Source organism: Solea senegalensis, linkage group LG10, assembly GCF_019176455.1.
Source record: "Solea senegalensis isolate Sse05_10M linkage group LG10, IFAPA_SoseM_1, whole genome shotgun sequence".
Lineage (NCBI taxonomy): Eukaryota > Metazoa > Chordata > Actinopteri > Pleuronectiformes > Soleidae > Solea > Solea senegalensis.
The window spans coordinates 23,394,748-23,420,072 of NC_058030.1; the positions used below are offsets into that span (position 1 = coordinate 23,394,748).

Consider the following 25,325-nt stretch of genomic DNA (forward strand, 5'->3'; position numbering starts at 1 on the left):
TGAGTCCAGTACAAACCCTTCACAAACTATGACCTCAGGAGTAAACACGACTTTCTTTCGGAGGTTCTAACATAAACTGAACGTCGGGAGCACATGTGGCAAAGATGTTGTCATGGATTGCGTTAGAGTGAGTGGGTGTAGCTGGGGATTGTACATACACATGACCTACTGTGTTTACTTTTCTTCTCTGGCCTGTTAGCGAGTAAGGAATATTGATAATTAATATTGATAAATATTATTGGAAAATGTTATTTTCCACATTTCTTTTCCTGTTCAAACCTGGTAACATCTGTCTGTCTGCGAGTGATCCAATCATGTACACATCACCCAGTAATTCAGGGGTGATTTGAGGTCACACGTGACCACAGTCCTGAGCTGCACGACTGCAGTCTGACCTCAGGATGGATTAGAGCCCGCCCCCTCAGCTGACCTCCACTGACCGGCTGTGTAATCACAATATTTTTGACTTTTTGACGTTAATTTATGTGTCACAACATTTACAGTGATCATCGTCACATAAACATCTTCTCTCATGTCACAGTAGCATGAGTCGAGCTTTTAATCACTCAAGCTTCTCGCAGAGAAAAACAAATCTGTCCAATCAGACTCTTCAAAAACCTCATTTACGTTCTTCTGATAAGTCGTGACATCAGCATGTATTTGAACACAGGGCGGGAGAAGCCAGATCCAATCCCATGTTGTCATAGATTGGATCACTTAGGACGGATGTGGGCCATAATCTGTGCTCGAACAGCTTTTTTGACTTTTTCATTATCGTTCTTAATGTTGTTGTTTCAGTGTCCAGCTGTGTAAACTGTCACTGACCTCCTCCTCCTCCTCCTCCTCCCCCTCCTCGTCTCCTCCAGTATGTCCAGCTCACTGTGCCCTGGCCTGCACAGACAAGGGCGAGTGTTGCCACAGCCAGTGTTTGGGCGGCTGCACTGAACCCAACAGCGACACAGCCTGCTCCGCCTGCCTCCACTATTTCCATGAAGACCGCTGTGTCCTAGACTGTCCCGCGGGGACTTACAAGTTTGAGGGCTGGCGCTGCATCACCATGGATCTGTGCTCGCAGGTGCACCTGCCCGGTGAAAACCACTTTGTCATCCACAGGGGAGAGTGTATGTTCGACTGCCCGTCTGGCTTCACACGCAACGAGACTAATCGGTAAGTTTAGAAACAGACATCAGACAAGCATTATATAAATCACAAATCAGGTGTAATGAAATAAATCCACATATAAAACTTCACAGATTCACATTAATAAAACACAGATTCCTGCTTCATAATTTCAGTAATTACGACAGATTTCCTTGTGGAATACAAGAATAATTTATACATTAATCACATTATTCAAAATCGGACCAAAGATTTTATGTTCTTTACTCAACACAGTGAGGTTGTAAAACTTTGGCTGTAACTAGAAATGCAGATTTATTTGACATGTGCTGCTGTTTCATTTTCTTCATCACAGAACCATGTGTATGACGACATCACTGAAAAGCTCCCAAAGGATTAGAATCACAAATACTTGATTTGATTGATTCCCTGGGGGAAATTGTTTTTTTTTGTTGTTGTTGTTTTATTCATTTCTTTAATTTGTTGCATCCTTGAAAATGATCTGTGAGAAGAACTCAGTCCTTCACAGAATTGGAAGCATCCTGCAAAAGGGTTCAGTGACGTAAGATAAGATAAGATAAGATAAGATAAGATAAGATAAGATAAGATAAGATAAGATATTTCCTCCTTTCTTAAAGCAGGTCTCAAAGCTGGAGGTGCTTGTTTGCATGTTAAGATCACGAGTGAAAGTTGGAGCATTAAGGATTCATGTTTGGACTTCACAGACTCGGAGGAATGAGCTGCTCCATTTCACAGCCTCTTTATTGACATCGTCTTTGTTTGACATGAAGATAAAGTTTTTTTCTTTTCCCTGACAACTCTGTTGCTGTGTATTTTTATTTTTTTTTGCTGCTTTGAGTGTGAGGTCAACACAGTGAATCACGCTCTCACGGAAGGGAGAGTTCAGATGAGGGCCCATAAAAGATTATACTCTCCATGTGAGAGGTGACCTTGTATCACACAGTGAATTTATTTGCCTGAATCCCTTGGAATGCTTGAGAGCTGAGGGGAGTGGACGGATTATTTAAGGGTGAGGGGGAAAAATGTTTGACTCTTTCCTTTAAGAGTTCTCATGTATCTCTCTCTCGCTCTCTCTCTCTTCCTCCCTCTGCCTCCACTGTATACAGTATGTTCTGCAGTTCCTGCAATGGACTGTGCGACAAGGTCTGCACGTCCCACGTCATCGACTCTGTGGACGCTGCCCAGTCCCTGAGGGACTGCACGGTCATCGAGGGCAATCTGGACATCAACATTCGCCGTGGAAGTGAGTGCATCGATGCAGGAGCACAGTGCTTTCCACGCCACGTCTCCTCAAAGTCCCTGAAGTCTGAACACAGATGACACAAATGTCACTGTTTCAAAGAGAAAACAATTTACAAAGGAGACACAGAAACAGTAACAACATCTCAAAAGTCTTGACATAATAACTAAATGACAATGAAATGAATTGTACGAGTAATAGTAAATGGTACTTTTCTTAACTTCAAAGCTTAACTTTTGTCATTCACCCAACGTGGGGTTAATTACAAAACTGTAGTGTAAAGCAGCTTTGTGGTCATTAAGACAGTAAGAAGTTAAGAAAAGTGCCATTTACTATTAAAATGTCCCTCTGTGTCCTATAATATATTATGAAACCTTTGTCATTGGACATAATTATTGTCTTTATGACTCTGGGTCAGATCTGCAACTTCTCACAGCTGCTCTGGAGTCTGCACTGAAGCACATTCATCAGCTGACATGGTCATCATGACCTGTTATTGTTTATTATTTAATAACTCATACATTAATCATAGAAATGTCAGAAATGTTATACAATGCACACAATTATCTGAACTCCATCAACACAATACAGTAGTCTATCATGGTCTATACTGGTCTATGATGGTCTATGATGGTCTATCATGGTCTATCATGGTCTATACTGGTCTATAATGGTCTATAATGGTCTATAGTGGTCTATCATGGTCTATAATGGTCTATAATGGTCTATAGTGGTCTATCATGGTCTATCATGGTTTATCATGGTCTATACTAGTCTATAATGGTCTATACTGGTCTATACTGATCTACCGCTTTGAAAGTGGAAATAAACCTCAAACATAAACATCATGTTAGTGGAGTCAGTTACAATCTGTCTCCCTGTGCCTGATCATAATTCTTATTATTTTTTATTATTATATTGAATACATTTGTGAAATACATCAAATATTGTAAATTAAATCGTGTTCAGTATATATTGAGTTAAAAAAAATGACAAAATTGTCATTAAAAAAGGTCACTATTATTTATATAATAGCAGACTGACCATATTTAAATAGCCCCGATTGAACATTAAAAAGAAATAAACAGTAGATATTTTATTAAGAGTGTATTTACAGTGTATTGTCACTCACCAAACTTTTCACAGAAACAACCTGTGTGCGGTGTTATCGCCCTATAATTATGGATTTAACATATAAGCCATATCGCCCAGCCTTACAGGAATACTAATATGTGTATACTATATATATATATATATATATATATCAGTTTTGAATAATGTCAAAAAGATAAGATCATATGAGTGAATCACTGCATATGATAAAGCGAGTGTTCATGGATATTTGCAGTAAGAAGTAGACTTTCAGGAAAACAGCAGCAGAAATTCTCTGTGGATATTTAAATGTGCTTTTGTGATGTGCTGTTTTATTTTCTGTGCTCTGATGTTTTTCTGTCTGTCTGTCTCTGTGTGTGTGTGTGTGTGTGTGTGTGTGTGTGTGTGTGTGTGTGTGTGTGTGTGTGTGTGTGTGTTTGTGTGCCTGTGTTTGCTGTTTATCTCCTGTCCCCAGATAACATAGCGTCTGAGCTGGAGAGCTTCATGGGGCTGATCCAGACAGTGACGGGTTACGTGAAAATTCGACACTCCCACGCACTTGGCTCGCTCTCCTTCCTCAAGAGTCTGCGTTACATCAATGGGCAGGAACTCATCGACAAGTATGTCTTGTCTGCGCTGTTTGTTTGCAACTTTTTCTTTTTTGCCTGTGAATACTTAGAGGACGTGAGCAAACCTCAGACTCGCAGGGAGGTCGTCACCAACGTGTAATTGAAGCTGCACAAATGTCTGTCTGTCTGTCTGTCGATTTGATAAACATATTAGGTTTTGTTTTTCCAGATATTAGATGATCATTTTAAGAGCGACAGGCTCTGATAAGTGAGTGATAAGTGAGTTCCTCTGTGATACCAGCATCAGTCATAGATATCATATGAGGGAACGTTTTTTCTTTTTTTTGGAAATGGCCAAAGGGGTCACGGGAAAGTCAGTTGCCCTTCTCGTTGTTGTTTCACCCAGGATGAAGTTTCACTCAGAGGAATGCTGTGGTTACATGATGCCGTTTCTTTTTCCTGTCCTCACACTGGGCCTCAATCACAAACTGTGTGTTTTTTTAAAAACAACAACAACAACTGTGGTGCATAACATTTAAATATAAACAAATGTCTGTCACATTGTCAGTGTTTCTCAGTGTGACGGTGTTTATATCTCATGTTGCCGGGCGACAAATCACATTAGGAAGTGATTTGTTTTATGTCAAGACAGACGTAGATGATATTGTACACCGGTAAAGTGAGTATGAGTGAGAAGATCCCACCAAGTGTCAGAGCTTTAAACTCTGCCCAGCTGACAGTTTAAACAAAAATATTTTTATCTAAACATCTAAATGAATAGCGTTTTTTTAAAAGACAACAGTAATTTCATCGATTTATACGTTGACCAAATGTGTTCAATGACAAATAAAATGTATCCCTGTTGTTTATCACTATACACCTCTCATAACTCGTGTTCAGTGCACCGCTCTCTCTTCATGATGCACCAAACAGAGAAGTAGAGGTGTGGCAATATGCTGAGTCCACCTCAGAAAATGCTAACACTGGTCTTCCATTCTCAGCATGTACTCGTTCTCCGCCATCAACAACCAGCACTTGCAGTACCTGTGGGACTGGAGTCAGCACAACCTGACGATACGCACCGGTCGCCTCTTCTTCCGTCTGAACCCCAAACTCTGCATGTCGGACATCCACACCATGTGGGACAAGACGGGAATCACTGTGGAGCCAGAGGAGGGCGATTTCCGCAACAATGGCGAAAGAGCCAGCTGTGAGTATTCAGTTATACTTCAACATCTTTGTGTCCCTCCATAATACTTCATTCTTCAACTCATTTGAATTTTGGAGATAGAGTGGGGCCACACAGTTGCCAGGAGAACATGTTATTGTGCAGACTGAGCTAGTTTCAAGGTTGGTACCAAGAGACAGCTGTGTCAGAAAGCAAATGTTATAATGTTGGAGCAGATTATTCCAGACAGAGTTTGTGTCTTCCTGGTGTTATTGTTTTATGTCAAAGGCCATTACACGGATGATTATGTGTCATCTTGAGGACAGATCTTCAGAATTAGTGTCTCTGTTCTCTTTGGCCAAGTATAAGTCCCTCAACTTAACTTCACTGTTCTCCAAAACCTTGGACACTTGGAACCATCCATTCTTTCTCCACTGCATTAAGACTGCAAGTCCATCACAGGGTCAACATTCAGAGACAATCATCCAATCTCACATTCACTCCTACGCTCAATTTAGAGTGTCCACTTAACCTTGGAACCCAAACCTTCCTGCTGTTAGGCAACAGTGCTTGCCACTGTCCCACCCTGTAACCTTGAGCTAGGACGTTAGATTACATGTCTCACTGAGGTTCCCGCTCTGTCCGACCAGGTGAGAGTCACACGCTGAAGATCAAGACGAATGAGACGACGAGCCATGCAATCAAACTGTCATGGGAGCGCTACCACCCCAACAACAGAGACCTGATCAGCTTCATCGTCTACTACAAGGAGTCGTAAGTACCAAGAACACCATCAGTGATAGAATGAGCTCTACATTTGTTTTTAATATGTAAGAAATTAAAAAGTTGACATTTCTGTCAAAAATAATTACACACTTTTCTGGAAATAAAAACCTATTTTGTTTTGGTGTAGTCGGGATGCGACAATTAGTCCATGAATTAATTTCTCAATTTTTTTGCTCCATATAAGAAATAAATCTTTAAATCTTATCATCATTTTGAGGAGTGGGAAACATCACATGCTCGATTAAGTTGCAGCCCCACTGTGGTGATTTTGACGACCTCACTTTATGGCTCGAGGTCCAGCGATGTTGTTTTCTCTGCAGCTGATGGTCGATATATGATGCTGATATTTTCTTTTTTTTTTCTTCCAACTGATCAAATATAAGAGCTTTATATACATTATGTTATAAATAATATTGAGAACAGAAATGTGTAAACTTACATACATGTATATGCTCAATAATCACCCATTCTCCACCCAAGTTTTCAAAACACAGTTTTTGGATTAAAGATAAAAAAAAAAATATATAAAAGCTGAATTAATTTGATGCCTTGATGAGTGAAAAACAGAATTAAAAAAAGAAAATTAAAACATTAAACATATATATATGTATATAAAATACAGAACAGTTCAAAACAGGATGTAGAATATGTCAGTATGAGTAGATGAAACCTTTAAAACTCGTGTTTCTTCCAGGCCTTTCCAGAACATCACAGAGTTTGACGGCCAGGATGGCTGTGGCTCCAACAGCTGGCACATGGTGGATGTGGATCTTCCTCAGGATAAAAACAGTGACCCAGAAGTCAGTCTTCCTCACCTCAAGCCCTGGACACAGTATGGTATTTTTGTGAAGGCCGTGACGCTGCAGGTGGACGACAAAGACAGTACTGGGGCAAAGAGTGACATCATCTACATCCGCACACGTCCGTCCGGTAAGTCTGACGACAACAACGCAGAAGCTCTGACGATAGCTTTATATAAGATAGAAGTGATGCAGCCATTTCTACAGCCAGTATTATAAATATAACATACTACGTTGCTTTGGCTCCGCTGCAGTGCCGTCTGTGCCAAAAGATGCCCGTGCATTTGCCAACTCTTCAACTAAGCTGGTGGTGAAGTGGTCACCTCCGGTGTTTCCCAACGGCAATCTGACCTACTACCTGGTCCGCTGGCAGCAACAGCCTGAGGACAGGGAGCTCTACCAACACAACTACTGCTCCAAAGGTTTGCTTCAGTCATTCTACACACAACGATAAGCTACATCCATCCATCGTCTACAGCTCTATCCTCCGCACGAGGGTCGCAGCGGGTCAGTGGTCACACCCTGGACAGTTTGCCTGTCCATCACGGGGACACAACCATCCACTCTCACACCTACAGTCAATTTAGAGTGTCCAATTCACCTAATCCCCATATTGCATGTTTTTGGACTGTGGGAGAAAACCCACGCACACACACACACACACACACAGGGTAAAACAGAAAGAACCTTGTTCCAACCGGAGCTTGAACCCTCATCTTGCTGCAAAGGCAAGAGTGCGAACCACGACATCCACCGTGCGGCCTCAATAAGCTATAAAATCTGTTTAAACATATGGGCAGGAAATATTCAACACTTCGGGAAACAAATGTCTATTTTTTTCTTGATGAAGTTTAAAGCTGCAGTGTGTAACTGTGAACGGAAATGTTTGCTGCGTCCTTCACTGGAAAACAAGCTCAGTCAAGCAAGAGTAACAGACCTGACTGAGGGAGCATTTGTTTGTATACAACAGCAGCACAAAGTCGGGTGGGGACAAGAAGTGGTTATCCAATCAAACAGCGGAACAGTCAGGTTTTCTGAGCAGCAGGAAGTCTTCTCAGGGTCCGCCTCTCCCCAGTGCTAACCTCAGCTAACGTAGCCTAATGTTTTCATACAGACACGAGATGAAGCAGAATATGCTCAACACTGTTGTTTTCTCTCAAAACAGAACTGAAGATCCCGATACGGATCCCAGCGTCAGGACTCACAGACATGGAGGACATCACCAAACCCACCAAGTCAGACTTGTCCGGGGCGGAGAAGCGTCAATGCTGTGCCTGCCAGAAGACGCCAGAGGAAAAGGATCGGGAGAAGGACGATCGCGTCTTTTTAAAGATCTTTGAGAACTTCCTTCACAATGCCATCTTTCTGCCAAGGTACACCTACAGTATCTGTCTGTCACTCCTTTCTTTCTCAGCGTGTTTGCCTTGACGGCTCAAAATGAGGAATGAGGTGACAGTGCAGAGAGTGTTGTGGCTCCTCTGTCAAGCTGACAGGATCTGAGTGGGGGGCGGCGGCCAACCTGCTGGGCTCGGCCCTTCCGTCAGTCGCTGCAGATGAGGAGACATGCTGAGTAAGATCCAAAGCCCTCTTAGCGCTCTTGTGGCTTTCCGTTGCTGCGGCAACGATGGCACGGGGGATGTTAAGGGACGTAGCAGGCGGCAATTTAGGCAACACAAACAAACCCCAGAGAGCGATATGATTAAGGAGTCTTTGGCTTTTGTTCCCCACAGTTGGGAATGACATTTGTGGTGTGTTATCATTTAACTTGCTGGTGGCTGTGGATGTTAAAGCCTCATGCTCAGTGGCGATTGCTCTAAGACAGCAAGGGAAGCTCAGCTTCCTCTGACATGTCGTCATATATTATATTTCAATACTAAACTTACACTAGAATGCGATTAGGACTAGTTTGTTCAGAATCAGCTCTTTATCATGGAGGACGGATCATCTTAAGCTATGTTCGTATTCCGGTAGCAACCTCCGCATAAAATACACTTTTCACGGTTCTCTGTGTTACGGCACAGAACAAGTTATTTTACTGCGGTGAACTCGACGGTGACTGGACAGATGCATCAAAAGCATCACTTCCAGGGAAGCTCAGCTTCTCTCAGAGTCAGTGGAGCCGTGGGCGGGCACAGACGCTGGGCTTCCGCATGGTGATTGGAGGAACTGTCTGAAAGGCGGAACCAGTTTTTGATTGACAGCGTTGCAGAAACATAAACGACAGCGGAGCCTTTTCTGTCTGTGGACAAATAGCCGGTCGGTGTGTGTCATTTACTCGGCGATATTTTCATTTGTGTATATAAGCCGTTAATAAAAAAACACATTTCAGTTTTACATAATTACCGCGCTTACTTGTTTTATGTAAGAATTTATAACTGGACGTGACATGAGCTTCCCTTGTTTTAAAGACCAGTAACCAACACCGCTCATGCAACTTTAGGATCCTTTTACACTTTTTCATATTTTTTTATCTTTCAGAGTTTGGCTGTGTTAATGAATATGGCATCGATATATATGTATATATATGTATACATATATATGAAACAAATGTTGGATTTTTATTGCGCTGGAGGAAGAACAATAAAACATGAGTTTCTGTTGAAGTGATATTTACCCTCCTCCTCCTCGTCCTCCTCCTCGTCCTCTGTATCTGGCTGTGTTGATTTGTTATGTATAGCTGTCTAGGAAACAGCCGGGTGGCAGTTCTCAGGCCAGCAGCTGAAGGGCTCCGTGTGTAAATGCACAGACTCTCCACTGTCACAGCGCCAGCATTATGACAAACCACTCCAGGGAAAGACACAAACAAAATGGGGAGGCTGTTTGAAGAGGTTCAGAGTTTGGGGCAGGGGTGAAGGGGAAAGAGGGTGGTTGAAAACAGAAGCAGAAAGAAGAGGAAATGTTTTCCCTTCTGTCCTTCTCCACTCTCCTCTCTCCCTCACATGCTCTCTTTGTCTCACACTAGTTTTCTTCTTCGTTTTTTTCTTCCTGTTTTCTGGGACGAGACAGCTGCCAGGAAATGTAAAGTGAATCCGCTTTTACCGCTTTAGCCTCGCGGGTCGCGGAGGGGGGTGCTGTGCCAATCTCAGCCGACGTAGGGTGATTGCTGGTCATTGCCATCTAATTATGTCTTATTTATTCAAATATCTATTTATTCACAGGCCAGTATTGTTTAAAGTTTAACTAAACCCTGTCACCACTTGTTTTCAGGTGTAAACCAGTGTATATTTGTTAATCCATGTGCAAATCTTCACAGTTCTTTGTAAAGTATTCAAATTATACATGCAGCTGATTTCAAAATCATGCATTGGGCAGAGTTAAGAAGAGAGGGGTTAAGTTACACTTTAATCAATGGTTATCCAGGTTATTTTGTGCATCATTTATAACAGTATAAAACTGTGATACGTCTTCTTTTGGATGGAGACACGGCATCTTATTCCTTTAAACAACGAAGCTCCAAATGTTTTGCTCATATAACATAGACGCAGCCCGTAACATGACTCATTAAACATGCTTTTGCTGCTTTTTAATTGCATGTTTCCACAGTCTGTGCTGAGTGAAGCATCTGCATGATATTCAGGGTTTTCCAGTCATTTTGACACCGAGTATGGCATCAGCTCATTCCTACAGAGACCGGTCACTTCTCTCTGTGAACTCAGTGTGTCATTACAGTGAAGGCCAAGCACTAATAGCGTGATCTACCAGCCAAAGACTGAAAGGGTATAGTTGTCTTTTCTTAGCAGATGAGGTCAGGACACCAATGGCACTAACTCATGTGTTAAAAGGTCAAGCTTCAATCAGCTGAGGAGTCTTGTCACGGTGTTAGGACTGCAGCACGCATCCCGACGCTCTCATGTTACATGTGAAAATGAGCTTCCTCTCATGCGGCCTCAGTCTCTCGTTCTTTTCAATCTACACCCAAGTTTTGCTCGTCAGTGTGAATCAGAGTCCTGCAGAGTCTGTGTCATATACGTTTAATGTTTTCCTGAGTTGCTGATGGTTTCCCGAGCGCTGGACTTTCTGACCGTTAGAGACAGGAATGTTAACATATCCGTGCGGCCGCTCGTTCCCACGGCTCCGTCTGCGTTTGAACGCTCCTGCTCAGACACGCACGATGCTTGACTTCGGGCGATTTGACAGAAACATGATCGGTGTCTGTTTTGATTTGGAGAGATCTCCTGTTGAAACTGTTTAGCTGGGAGGATTTGCATGTGTCCAGTGACGTAATCAATCGGCAAAAAGAATGTGAGGGGGGTAACTCACTATTTAACACAATTGGATACGCCAAATAATTATTAAATCTTTCTTTGTGAACACGTTTGCAGAGGAAACAATAAAAAATAGTAGTTTCTGTCCCCAGGATGTAGTGTATTTTCAATTTCTTGATTTCCCTATTATTTCTGGGCATTTTCATGCTTATGTTTGATCGTGCCGTAGAGACAGGAAACAGGGCGTGTGAGTAGAAAAATGAAACGCAGTAAGTGATCGAAGCAACTGGGGACCAGCTGCTTAAGGCGTATGCGCTTCAACTATTTGACCATCAGGTCACCCTGCTGTATTTACACTTGTCTAAGCTGCGAGCTGTGTGTGTGTGCGCGCTGCAATAAAAAACCTGTCCTCATATGGTTCCAGAAAAAAACCCAAAACCTAATCATTAATCTCTGTACTGTAGAGATGTAATCTCTGTGCTGTCAGGTTATTTATTTTCCAACTGGACGAGAAGCAGGACTTTGTGTGACTGTGTCAGTTTCACAGGTTACTGTGTCTCTGCTGCTGCTGCTGCTGCTGCTGCTGCTGCTGCTGCTGCTGCTGTCACACCTGTCAGGGACAGTCTCCAGCTCCAGGTGGATCACGCATCACTTCACCTCAGCGTGCCTGGGAAAATGTGTCTTTTGTGATTAAAGCCATTGTTTCAGACAAATACAGAATGATGGTTCTGCACTGACGTCCATTCATTTGGACGGATCAAACAGCAGGTTCTCTACTCTTAATCATAACCACTTAATGCCTAATCCTAAACTTAACCTAAACACAAATCAAATCTTAGCCCAAAACTGAACCAGTTCATCATTCATGAGGTTCTGCCTCATTGGAACCAGGTTTTGGTCTCCATGAGGACTATTGTGCCTGACCAGTAGGGATGGCACGCTACTACTGATACCAATATCAGTCCGATGCAGTTATTGTTGACCTTTTAAACTATGAAGCTGTTAATAACACATTTGTGCTCATTTTTTATTTACATCCTTCTGATTTTGACAGTTATCGGACTGATACTGAGTCACAGTCCTTGACCACAGTAAGACTTACACCATACACTTTTTCTAATAGCGCTCACTGTGTTTTTCAGACCTCCTGACCGCCGCCGCAGAGATGTTTTTGGCGTCGCTAACAACACGCTGCAGCAGGACGGCACAGGGAACACCACCCTCAGCCCGGATTACAACAGCACAGACGGAGTTCCGCCGGTCAAAGAATACCCCTTCTCAGAAGACAAGACCACAGCAGAATATTTAGAGATCGCCAACATGCGGCCCTTCACGGTCTACCGCATCGACATCCACGCCTGCAATGAGGAGGTGGGCCGCTGCAGCGCTGGTGCGTTTGTCTTCTCCAGGACCAAACCTGCAGGTGAGAAAAAGAAGACCTAAGACTTGTTCGTCTGTCCTGGACGAATGAGAAGATACGCAGGCGTGCGGACATGTCCGTGGTGTAACTTGAAGCGTGTCTGTGTGTAACTTCCAGTCAAAGCAGATGACATCCCAGGAAAGGTGATCCATGAGAGGAGTGACAAGTTGGAGGGTTGCGTGGTGCTGCACTGGCCGCAGCCTGCCATGCCCAACGGACTCATCCTGATGTACGAGGTCAAGTTTCGTCTGGGGACTGAGGTGAGCCAGACTGGGTGAAATCTAAGATCTGCTGCACATTATGTCTTACAAGTAATAACTCTGAGCTCATGAAAAGTTTGCTTTTTAGAGGTTTTTTGTGACATCATTGAAATCTGATGTATTTCTTGGCTTTTTAGTTTTTATGAATGATGTTCACATTTGTAAGAATGCAAATGTAAATTCTGCTGCAGCACAAATGACTGGGCTAAAAATTGACGAAGCATTGTAAGCTGGATTTTCTTGAATAATTAATGTTGATGTCATGTATTTTTAATCACTATCTAATACCATTAACATCACAATATTTGATGAAATGCTTCAATCCCAACATAGGAAAAACATAGCAGATATGACAAAATGTAAGACATTATTGATATAATATCAATAACATGCTGCAGTTGAAATAAATCTCTTAATTCACTGTTTCATATTTCCACATCGTGCATGTATGAGTTACATAATGGATCAGTATTATCTCAACATGTAACCCTGTTCTTATGAACTCAGAAATTCAAAAGCAAAGACACTTGTGCGCGTTCATCATTGTGTAACAATGTCCAGCAACAAGTAAAACACGTGTCTCTGTGCTGCTTCCACGTTTTACCCGTTTGTTCTTCCCAGCCTGAGAAACATGAGTGTGTGTCGCGTCAGCATTACCGTGAGCACAAAGGAGCACGACTCACTAACCTTGGCTCAGGAAACTACTCTGCCCGCGTGCGTGCCACCTCGCTGGCAGGGAATGGTTCCTGGACAGAGAGCGTGTTCTTCTATGTGCCTCCGCCCAAACGTAATACAGCAGCTCACACACAAGTATTAATGAATATTCTCTCTGAAGAGTTTAAAGTAGACCATCTAACGTCCCTTTCTGTCTCTCCTCTGTCCGGCAGGAGACGATGCCGTCGCCTTTTACCTGGTCATCATCATTCCCATCATAGCGACGCTCTTCATCGCCACCCTCTCCACCGTCCTCTTCTTTGTGAACAAAAAGAGGCGAGCGTCTTTTACGACAATGTTTTTTCTGCCTTGCTGTGCTCGTGAAACTTAACAACTCTTGTACTGTTAATTAGAGTTAATAGGTGTTGTTGTTGTTGTTGTTGGTAAAGAAGTCAGGTTTACGTATCCTTTCAGACAGACAGCGCTGCGTGTTGGCTAACTGGACTGTGTTTGTGTTCACAGGAACAGCGACAGGTTGGGGAACGGAGTCCTTTATGCGTCTGTCAACCCAGAGTACTTCAGTGCTGCTGAGAGTGAGTACTGTTGCATCATGGGCTGCATTCCATTTACATTACAAGTGGGAGCAACGTCAACCCCGACTTCACTGTGTATCTTGGGCCATTGTTGGCCACTGTTGGAAATACCAGCCCATAACAACACTCTACGTCAGGGGTCTCAAACTCAAATGACCTGTGGGCCCCCGACTGTCTCATCTGGTCAGTCGGGAGCCAGTCAAGTAAAAAAAAAAACACAGTTGCGGTGGACGTTATGAGCTCATATCATCAATATACCATATTAATTCCTTTTTTATATGTACTCTTTTGCCTCGTGTGAGTTTTCCTGTCTTTTATTTCCTCTGTCTTTTATCCATTATTCTGTACAGCACTTTGGTCCACGGTGTTTTACAAATAAAGTTGGATTGGATCATTTCAAAGTGCTTGTTTTAATATGGAACAATCAAAAAAAAACATATTTGTGATGCAAAATTAATCTATTAATTTAAATTAAGGGCCATATGTGGCCCCCGGGCTGCAACTTTGAGACCACTGCTCTACGCGGTGTTTTGCACACACAAATGTAGCAACACGTGTAGAGTTAAAAATGAAACAAACAGTGTTTCCTGTGAACGTAACCGCTGCGTGACGTTGACTCGCTGTGTCGTGTCTTCTTGTGCCAGTGTATGTCCCGGATGAGTGGGAGGTGGCCAGGGAGAAGATCACCATGCACAAGGAGCTGGGCCAGGGCTCCTTCGGCATGGTGTACGAAGGTCTCGCCAAGGGCGTGGTCAAGGACGAGCCTGAGACGCGAGTGGCTATCAAGACGGTCAATGAGTCGGCCAGCATGAGGGAGCGCATCGAGTTTTTGAACGAGGCCTCTGTCATGAAGGAGTTCAACTGTCACCATGTGGTAAGAGAGACACGCCCTTAATGTGGTTTCCATCCATCCCGCACCTGAATACGAAGAACCTCAGATTACAGCACATACAGTACTGTGTGTACCTATTTGATAGAATACAACCAGAAAACACTGATTCACTGAAGTGCTTCTGAGCTGTCAATGTTTGACTCCTCCCACCTGACCTGTGCTGTATTGTGATTTGTGCAGGTGCGGCTGCTGGGTGTGGTCTCACAGGGCCAGCCGACCTTAGTGATTATGGAGCTGATGACACGTGGAGATCTCAAGAGCCACCTGCGCTCCCTGCGCAAGGAAGTAAGCAGCTTTTCCTCACACACACACGCACACACACACACACTGGCACGCACACACACAGTCTGGTTTCCTGGAGACTTACTGTGACTTTAACCATAATTACTACTGGCCTCGTCCTCACCATACAACAATGTCTTCACCTTAAAATGTAATCATTTACATTATGAAGACTACATTTTTGTCCCCACAATGTGAGTTATACCTGGAACACACACACACACACATTTTCACACAGCATTGTTACTGAGGACAATCTGTCATCATTTCCAAATGGTAATAGGAAATGGTCTGTATTTATTTAGCGCTTTTCTAGTCTCAAAGTTGCTTTACACTTCACTTTTGCCATTTACCCAATCGCTCTTTTCTATCACACACTGTATGTAGACGAGCAGAGCCGGGGGTTGAACCCACAACCTTCCAGTTGAAAGATAACTCCCTCAGCATTATGTCATAGACATGATCCCTAGCCCTTACCTTACCCTAACCTTAACCATCACAACCCTAACCCTAAAACCAGGTCTCTAAATGTCCTCACTCCCTATGACTTATAGGTTTTTTTGGTCCTCACAAAGATACACATACAAGAACACACACTCCTTGTCATTTATAGTCGTTGCTGCTAAACGTCTTTTTGTACATTCACACATCTTTTTTTATTGTTTTGAGTATAATCACTGACGTGATGCATTCTGAGCGATTACAGCTAAACCCCAGCTCTTCCCCGAACCTAAAACAAAATCCAATCTAATCCAATCAAATAAAATTGAACGGACTTATTGGAACATTGTGATCGTAAAGTTTTCCCAATAGATGTAACAAATGCATGAACTGCTTTTCCAGCGTCCTTTAGGGACAGAATGTTCCTCGTTTTCATAATGTTTCACAGGTGGACGTTTGTTTTATATGTGAATCAATGTGGACGGATCGTTTTTCTCTGAGATGTTTGAGTACAATCACCTCAGGCGTGTTTAAGCACAATTAAAACAAGATCTTAACTGTCAACAGCCCCAGCACAGATATTCTTATTTTATCCTTATCATATTACTGCTTTATCTTATCTTATCTTATCTTGTTTTATCTTATTTTATCTCATCTTATCTTATCTTATCTTATCTTGGTTTATCTCATCTTATCTTATTTTATCTTATTTTATCTCATCTTATCTTATTTTATCTTATTTTATCTCATCTTATCTTATTTTATCTTATTTTATCTCTTATCTTTATCTTATTTTATCTTATTTTATCTCATCTTATCTTATCTTATTTTATCTCATCTTATCTTATCTTATCTTATTTTATCTCATCTTATCTTATTTTATCTTATTTTATCTCATCTTATCTTATTTTATCTTATTTTATCTCATCTTATCTTATCTTATTTTATCTTATTATCTTATCTTATCTTATTTTTATCTCATCTTTTTATCTTATTTTTATCTCATCTTATCTTATCTTATCTCATCTTATTTTATCTCATCTTATCTTATCTTATTTTATCTTATTTCATCTTATTTTATCTCATCTTTATCTTATATATCTACATCTTATTTTATCTCATCTTATCTTATCTTATTTTATCTTATTTTATCTCATCTTATTTTATCTTATTTTATCTTATTTTATCTCATCTTATCTTATCTTATTTTATCTTATTTCATCTTATTTTATCTCATCTTATCTATATTTTATCTCATCTTATCGTATCTTATCTTATCTTATTTTATCTCATCTTATCATATCTTATTTTATCTTATTTTATCTCATCTTATCTTATCTCAATCTTGAATTGCAGTCCTCATAACGACCTAGAAAGACATATACATATTTATTCACAGGTTCTCAGAACAGATAGAAACTAGATGTATCACAAAATTGCAAAAGTAAATGCTGATTATTTATGTCTCTGTCCACGGAGATAAGCAGAAGGAGGTATAAGACTGCAGGTCACCACAGAAGAATGAATAGGTAGAACTTGGTAATGTTAACAAAGAGCTCAAGTGGATGGCTGCATTTCATTGCACTAAGTGGAGGAATGTTGTGGTTTCCTCATCAGTCCACACATTCCTCCTCTCGTATGCCAGCCCCACCATTTTTCCAGCGCAGTGAAATGCTGGAGACTGGGGTGATGTTTCACTCACGTGGTTTTTTTTATCCACAAAATCATTTCATTGCATTACTTTTTTATCAGTAGGTCAACTTCCCCACCTCCATCATGCTTAAAAAGTGAATAACCGAGTATCTCCTGTGTTGCCAGTACGGTTCTGTGTTTATGCACAAAGACTTCCTGTGCATGTTTCTCTCCTTCTACTGCACACAGCATCCATCCATCCGTCTTGTGTGTGCCGACCTAAGCAAAGCAGAGAAACCTGGAGTGAGGGACAGACTTAACAGACTTGTCTTTCTTGTGCTCTTTGCCCTCTCAACTCGTCTCCACTCACTCTGCTGCAGAACACCAACAGCCAGGTCCTGCCCCCGCTCAAAAAGATGATCCAGATGGCAGGGGAAATCGCTGACGGCATGTCGTACTTAAATGCCAACAAATTTGTCCACCGAGATCTGGCCGCCAGGAACTGCATGGTAGCGGAGGACTTCACTGTGAAGATTGGAGGTGAGTCAAGTGAACACAATGTCTTCAGACTCCTGCGGGTTCTCAAACGCTGAACTCACTCTGTTGGACTTTGGAAAAATAAGTGTGTGGATTTCAGGGAGTGCTTGAGGCAGTGGAGTCCTAATGTGGATGGACAGAGAACGGGAGGGAGAAGGTGGGGGGAGGAGGAGGAGGAGGAGGAATGGATGAGCTCTCAGGAATGGATTTTCCTCTCCCACACAGAATGAGTGATATTCAGTGGCTTCCCCAGAAATGATGCCTGCATTTTTGTTCTCTTTCAGATTTTGGCATGACCAGAGATATTTATGAGACAGATTACTACAGAAAAGGAGGGAAGGGCTTGCTGCCTGTCCGCTGGATGTCTCCAGAGTCACTTAAAGATGGCGTGTTCACAACAATGTCTGATGTCTGGTATGAAAACACACACACACACACACAGTGGACTACACATGGACTATAAAGGATCCAGGAAATGTCTACATTTTATGTTTGGGGTGGATTTTTTTCGACCATGTGCACTGTAAATCTCCTGTTTTTCTTCTAAAACCAAGAAAATATTTTTGGCTTCCATCTGGTTCAAATGTTTTTCTTTCTTTAAGAGTATAGAGAAGGCTGAAAGTGCAGTGCGCAGCTTTGAAGTATAAAAAAGGTCTGTAACATTGAAAGCAAGCATTGTTAAACAATGTTGATGAAGTCTATCACATCTGCACAACTCTCCCTGTGTTTAGATATCACGTCACCCAGTGACATTCACTTGGACGCAACTGTAACATTGCACGAGTAAGATGAGACAGGTTGAAGTGTGACCACACAAAGAAACCGAAACGTTCCAGCTGTGAATGCTGCACCGCCAAAAACTGTTGCATTGGTTCTGTTGATGAAGACCAAACAGAGACAGCACCCAACGTTATGCACTGCACCTTAAACTGATAAAACTGTGCTCTGCTAATCTGATCTACCTCGATCTACCTCGCCTCCTTCTCTCCTTTTCTCTCCTCGTTTCGGTCCCCAGCTCTATACTCTCTTCTCTCTATGTAATATTGTACGTTTCTGCCTTGTACGCTAAAATAAACTTGTATTTGATTTGAAACTATTCGAATAAAAACAGAAACAAAATCTGAAACATAAAGACGGAATAAATATTGGCTTAGATAAACAATGAAATATCAATAAAATATCATGATATGATGAAAATCGAGGATCTGTGGCTGGAGTGTGAGGTTCTCCTCATCCTCCTCTTCCTCACATATACTTGTCACACTCTTAGAGAGGAAAAGTGACTCCACCAGAGGAAGCTTGCATATCGCTGGTGGTCCACGTACCACAGTTTGAGAACCATGGATCTAAACAATAGGTAGCACAGGTTTACTCTTGTTAAATCATCTGCAGGTGGAGAAATCCCTTCACCTCAATCATTCTTCACTGACAACTTTCCCTCATTACAGATTTTGGTGAAATTGCAGCTCATTGTTCTGCCTCGTCTTTCTATCGGGGAAATAAATTGTTCTGCAGAAAAACAAATGTTTACCAGCTCCCATGCAAATTTTTCTTTCCCAATTCAAAGTGTCCCACGGGCCGGTCCCCTCAGAGTGGACTTAAACTCCTCCAGATGTTCTCAAATGAGAGGGTTTTCAGTGCTCGCTCAAACCCACCTCCACATTTGCTTACTATATCCTCGTCTTTGATGTACAGATGAAGTTTTAGTGTAAGACAAACCCTTTCTGGGAATCCCCAGCATCCACGAGTAGGTGACCTGTAATTTGTTAATCAGGAAAAGCTGCCTGAAAGTGGCTTCGTCTGTCAGCACAGAGCGGTTTCAGCCTTTTAAACGTAGTGTGTTGTAATAAGGCTGCTGAGTGCACGCTCAGAACTCGTGCCAGTGGTAAAATATGACTTGCAAGAGTGAACAAATATTGCGGTCTTTCTTAGTCAAGTTGAGAATTTTCCTCATGAATAGTTTCATGGTTATCTCAGTGCGAGGTAGCGCGAGGTCAAACCCGAGCGACGTTTACGGTAAATACTTCATTCTCTGGCTCACTGCGACTGAGCGATGCCGGTGCGCCGACACATTACAGCTCACGTTACTCTTCATCTGTAATCTCATGGTTTTTAACTTTTAACATGATGTAAATAACAAAGAGAAAACTCAGTAAATGCTGTCAGTTCTCTGACCGTTAAACTATACAGTCATTCCTACAGAGACTGGGTCAGGACTCCCAGATGGATTGTGGGAGATTCCCTTTCTTTGGGTTTTTACAGCCTTTTACTAAAGAATGATTACACAACACATGCATATAAGTGTCATTAATGTATCCTGTCTGTCTTTGAATTGAAAAAGGTCATAAGAGTTTATATTATGCACACATTTACTCGTTGTAAACTCGTTGTGAATTGGGTTGCGATGGTTTTCCATCATCGCCACAGTCAGGAGTGAGGCCTCCTTTCACTGTGATGGTCACCATCCATGGAACAGCAGAGATTATCAGTATTTTTCAGTATTAAACTTAAGACTTACTTTGAACTGAACTTCATTTATTTATTTTCTTCATTTAGATATCCTTTGTTTTCTAGCCTTATATTGTGTACATTTCGACTATTACCTGTCTATTCTTTATGTATTCTTCATCAGTTTGTTAGTCTTCAGTGTTTCCCTTGTGACCAATGTCTGAATTCCTCGTCGCAGTTTTATGTTTAATATTTGTCAGAATGACCCTCAGCAGTCTGAAATGAAAATATAAATATAACAAAGTTATTTTCTGTCACAGGTCATTTGGGGTCGTGCTGTGGGAGATCGCTACCTTGGCAGAACAGCCTTACCAGGGAATGTCCAACGAACAAGTGCTGCGCTTCGTCATGGAGGGAGGACTCCTGGACAAACCTGACAACTGCCCTGACATGCTGTAAGTCTGTGTGTGTGTCTGTGTGTGTCTGTGTGTGTATGTGTGTGTATGTGTGTATCTGTGTATGTCATGTATACCTTGTATATCTAATATGTATCTGTGTCTGTGTATATCTGTGTGTGTCTGTATGTATCTGTATTATCTGTGTAATAATGTAATAATAATATCTGTAATAATGTCTAATAATGTCTGTATGTCTATTAATAATGTCTAATGTGTATGTCTCGTGTGTCTAATGTGTGTCTAATGTGTCTGTGTGTGTCTAGGTAATGTCTGTGTGTGTCGTATGTCTGTGTGTGTCTGTGTGTGTCTCGTGTGTCTGTGTGTGTGTCTGTGTGTGTGTCATGTGTGTGTCTGTGTGTGTCCTGTGTGTGTCTGTGTGTGTCTGTGTATCTATGTGTGTCCTGCTGTGTGTCTATGTGTGTGTGTCTACATATCTGTGTCAGCCAGCCAGCTCTGTGTGTGTGTGTCTGTGTGCCTCCTGTGTGTCTGTGTGTCTGTGTGTGTCTGTGTGTCTGTCTGTGTGTGTGTGTCTGTTAATGTCTCTGTTTGTGTCTAGGTATTGTCTATGTGTGTCTGCGTGTGTCTGTGTGTGTCGTGTGTGTGTCTGTGTGTGTGCATGTGTGTCTGTGTGTATCTCGTGTGTCCTCGCGTGTCTGTGTCTATCTAAGTATCTTTAATGTGTGTATGTGTGTGTCTGTATTATTGTCTACGTGTGTCTGTGTGTGTGTATACTGTGTGTGTCTCTGTTTGTGTCTGTGTGTCTGCGTGTGTCTGTGTGTGTCTGTGTGTGTATGTGTGTGTATGTGTGTGTATGTGTGTGTCTGTGTGTGTATGTGTGTGTCTGCGTGTCAGTGTGTGTCTCTGTGTGTCTCGTGTGTGTCTGTGTGTCTGTGTGTGTCTCGTGTGTGTCTGTGTGTGTCTGTGTGTGTATGTGTGTGTATGTGTGTGTGCGTATGCGTGTGTCTGTGCGTGTGTCTATTATTGTATGTCTGCGTGTGTCTGTGTATATAGCCATGTGTGTGTATGTGTGTGTCTGTGTGTATGTGTGTGTATGTGTGTGTCTGCGTGTGTCTGTGTGTGTCTGTGTCCAGGTATTACTAATGTTGTGGGGACCTAAACCTGTTTACACAGTCACATTATGGGGACTTGTCCTCTTTGTGGGGACAAAAAGCAAGTCCCCATAACGTAAATTACTACATTTTAAGGTGAAGATATGTTTTAAGGTTAGGTTAGGGTTAGGTTAGGGTTAGGGTTAGGGTTAGGATTAGGATTAGGCCAGTAGTAATTGTGGTTATGGTTAGAGTAAGTCTCCAAGAAATGAATGTGTGTGTCTGCGTGTGTCTGTGTGTGTCTGTGTGTGTGTGTCTGTGTGTGTGCATGTGTGTGTGTCTGTGTGTGTGTCTCTGCGTGTGTCCTCGTGTGTCTGTGTCATCTCTGCGTGTGTGTGTCTGTGTGTGTGTCGTGTGTGTGTGTCTGTGTGTGTCTGCTGTCGTGTGTCTGTGTGTGTCTGTGTGTGTCTGTGTGTGAGGGGAATTCTGAAGCGTCAGTGTGACTTTAGTGTTATTATAAATGACTGTATAAGTCATAGCTCGTTGAAAGCTCTCACGTTCAGTGAGAAGACACTCAGAGCAGATTATTGTGTCTTTCTGATTCTAATGAAAAACGTTTAAGGCAGAATTGGACAGATCTTCATCCTCAGTGTCATCTTGAGGACTGATCTTCAGAATCAGAGGCAGCATCAGGCTGTGTTCATGCCTGTCTTGATGATGTATTCAGATAAATTCCTTCAGCTGAACTCATCGCAGACTCCAGGACCTTCTTCACTGTTAATTCCTCAGTTTATTGTTTTGTCGCTGCCCCCTCCTCACACGTCTTGGGCCTTCTCTTAATTCTTCTCTTAATACTTTGCCCAGCATCTATTTTTAAATTGTGGGTTCTGAGTGTGTAGACTATCATGTGGTGTGTATACTGAGGTCGAGCCAAGATGAGGCCTGACATTAACGTCACAGGTTAAATGTGGTTGGTTGACAACATGGCTGGCAGCGAGGGGCCTCCTCCTCCTCCTCCTCGCCGTCAGCCTCGGCCCATAGAAGGGAGGCCACGACCTCTGTGTGAACGATGCCCCTCATTCCAACTGAGTCTGGAGTTGGTGTCTAGCGTCAGCAGAGGGAGGAGGAGGAGGAGGAGGAGGAGGATGAGGAATGACAGAAACAATTCATTCATGTATTTATAATTCATTAATGAATCACCGTGGCTGTGAGATAAGAGAAAGGTCAGTAATGGATGATCATCACTGCTGGATACACTCTCTGACCTTAATACGAAGGCATCCTGCTCGCTCCGCCTCCCGCTCTCAATGGCTCACTTCACCTTAAAAAGAGAGTGCAAGTCTGAAAAAACCTGCAAAGAAAAGAGGGCTGTGTGTTGTGCAGACACAAACCTCTGGTTTCCATGGCAGCGTGTCTGTTTTGTCCTGATTACAGGAGTGTGTGGATTGTGTTACAGAGGTGGTGGGGTAGCCCGCGGCTCTCTGAGCTACACTCAGGGAAGTCAGGGCCGGTCGACTCTGCTGCGAGTGACTTCATGGAGATTTCCAGATGATTGCTGAAGTAGAGTCGGAGCCACAAGTCCATACAAAGACTGAATAGAGAGATACAAGAAGTGGAAGTGGGGCAAAATAATAGACAGAGGGCATGAGTCACATTTGGAGAAGTCTGAATGCCTCACTCTTGTTCTGTGTTTCCCATGGTCAGGTAACTGTAGGTCACCATGTTTCTGTCTACAGTTTCCTTTAGACAAAAGCGCATTCTCTTGTCATGAAACACAGACTCACAGCTGCTATTAGGATTTCTCATGGAATGTTCCGTATCATTTACAGCGCTATTGTAAATGTGTTTTATTGCATGTGTGCCCTTCCAGCTCTGTTGTCATAGATTCGTGTTTAGGTTGATGGTTGGAGATGACTGTGATGACTGTGATGACTGACTCTGATGACTCTGATGACTCTGATGACTCTGATGACTGACTGTGATGACTGTGATGACTGTGATGAGTGTGATGACTGACTGTGATGACTCTGATGACTCTGATGACATGACTGAATGATGATGACTGTGATGATGTGATGACTGTGATGACAGTGATGACTGTGATGATGACTGTGATGACTGTGATGACAGTGATGACATGATGACTGATGACTGTGATGACAGTGATGAGTGATGATGACTTATGACTTATGACTGATGACTGGCTGATGACTGTGATGACTGTGATGACAGTGATGACTGTGATGACTCTGATGACAATGATGTGATGACTGTGATGAGGTGTGATGAGTGTGATGAGTGTGATGACGTGTGATGACTGACTGTGATGAGTGTGATGACAGTGATGACAGTGATGACTGATGACTCTGATGACAATGATGACTGTGATGACAGTGATGAGTGTGATGAGTGTGATGATTGTTATGACAGTGATGACTGTGATGATTGTTGACTGTAATGACTGTGATGACTCTGATGACTCACACAACCTCCATTTTGTCTGTTTCTGATTGTATGGAGCGTTTTAAGGACTTTGTGTCGATCTGTGTGAAACTTTGGTCTAAAAAGCCTGACAGCCCCCATTTCTCATCCTGAAAGTGCAATTAACAGAACAACCACTGTTTGGCCAAAAAGTTTGTTCCCACATTAAGGGTTCAGTGTGTAACTTTTAGGAGGGTTTAGAAATGGAATATGCTTTCCCTAGGTATATAATCCCTTAATTGTAGCCTTAGCTTTCACATACTTATACTTATACTATATACTATGCCAGCATGTTTCTGCAGCAGCTCAAATAGACAAACTAACCACAGTCACTAGAGTGTGTGTTTTGTGTTGTTTTCTATGCAGATAAGAAGAATGACATTCTTTCTTAACTGTAGTGTCTGTGGAGCAGTGTTTAACAAACTTATTATAATAATCATAATAATAATAATGAATATAGCCACTTTTTAAAGATTGACCCAAATCACAATATGAGGAAATATGTGCATAATGGTAAATACTGTTATTATTATTATTATTATTATTATTATTAAATAGCGCTTTTCTCAAAGCTGCTTTACACCACAATTTCACACAGCACACTTTTCCTATCACTCATCTTTCATACCCATTCACACGGGGGTTAAGTGTCTTGCCCAAGGACACATAGACGAGTAGAGCCGGGAATCGAACCTGTAATGTAGTGACAATTGTTACAATTTACTGTCTCACCTTTAAATGTCAGAAATTCTTACATACTGGACCTTTTACTCCTGCTTACAATAGTCATCACTATACAGACACCAGTGGCTTACATGTTAAAGCATATCCAGTCTCATTGTATTGATATAGACATAGAAGAACAACTCTGCAGTAGGTGACGCGTGACATGAGCTCAGAATTCTATCATCATATCTCATCATGATATGGCAGCAACAACATGACATCATGTTTGCTTTGATACAGAACAATATATTGTTCACAATTAAATAAAACGTATTTATAATGCGGGGCCACACGGTGGTGCAGTGGTTAGAGGCTGGTGTCTTTCTGCATGGAGTTTGCATGTTCTCCCCGTGTGTGCGTGGGTTTTCTCCGGCAGTCCAAAAACATGCAATATGGGATTAATGTCAACCGGACTCACTAAATTGACTGTGAGAGTGAATGTATGTGATGGA

At 42.1% G+C, this 25,325-nt stretch overlaps 1 protein-coding gene across 2 annotated transcripts in view; it reads left to right on the forward strand.

Moving 5' to 3' along the window:
- Positions 1-25,325, forward strand: part of igf1ra (insulin-like growth factor 1a receptor) — an 89,986-nt gene that overhangs the window by 61,931 nt on the left and 2,730 nt on the right. For both annotated transcript variants that reach the window (XM_044035572.1, XM_044035573.1), the window contains 18 exons: positions 867-1,167; positions 2,247-2,383; positions 3,948-4,092; positions 5,043-5,251; positions 5,860-5,983; positions 6,690-6,925; positions 7,050-7,217; positions 7,961-8,168; positions 12,143-12,423; positions 12,538-12,680; positions 13,302-13,467; positions 13,568-13,670; positions 13,857-13,927; positions 14,572-14,801; positions 15,000-15,104; positions 17,555-17,714; positions 17,996-18,125; positions 20,480-20,614. In XM_044035572.1, the coding sequence (XP_043891507.1) occupies positions 867-1,167; positions 2,247-2,383; positions 3,948-4,092; positions 5,043-5,251; positions 5,860-5,983; positions 6,690-6,925; positions 7,050-7,217; positions 7,961-8,168; positions 12,143-12,423; positions 12,538-12,680; positions 13,302-13,467; positions 13,568-13,670; positions 13,857-13,927; positions 14,572-14,801; positions 15,000-15,104; positions 17,555-17,714; positions 17,996-18,125; positions 20,480-20,614 (3,052 nt within the window). The remainder of the gene's footprint in view (positions 1-866; positions 1,168-2,246; positions 2,384-3,947; positions 4,093-5,042; positions 5,252-5,859; positions 5,984-6,689; positions 6,926-7,049; positions 7,218-7,960; positions 8,169-12,142; positions 12,424-12,537; positions 12,681-13,301; positions 13,468-13,567; positions 13,671-13,856; positions 13,928-14,571; positions 14,802-14,999; positions 15,105-17,554; positions 17,715-17,995; positions 18,126-20,479; positions 20,615-25,325) is intronic.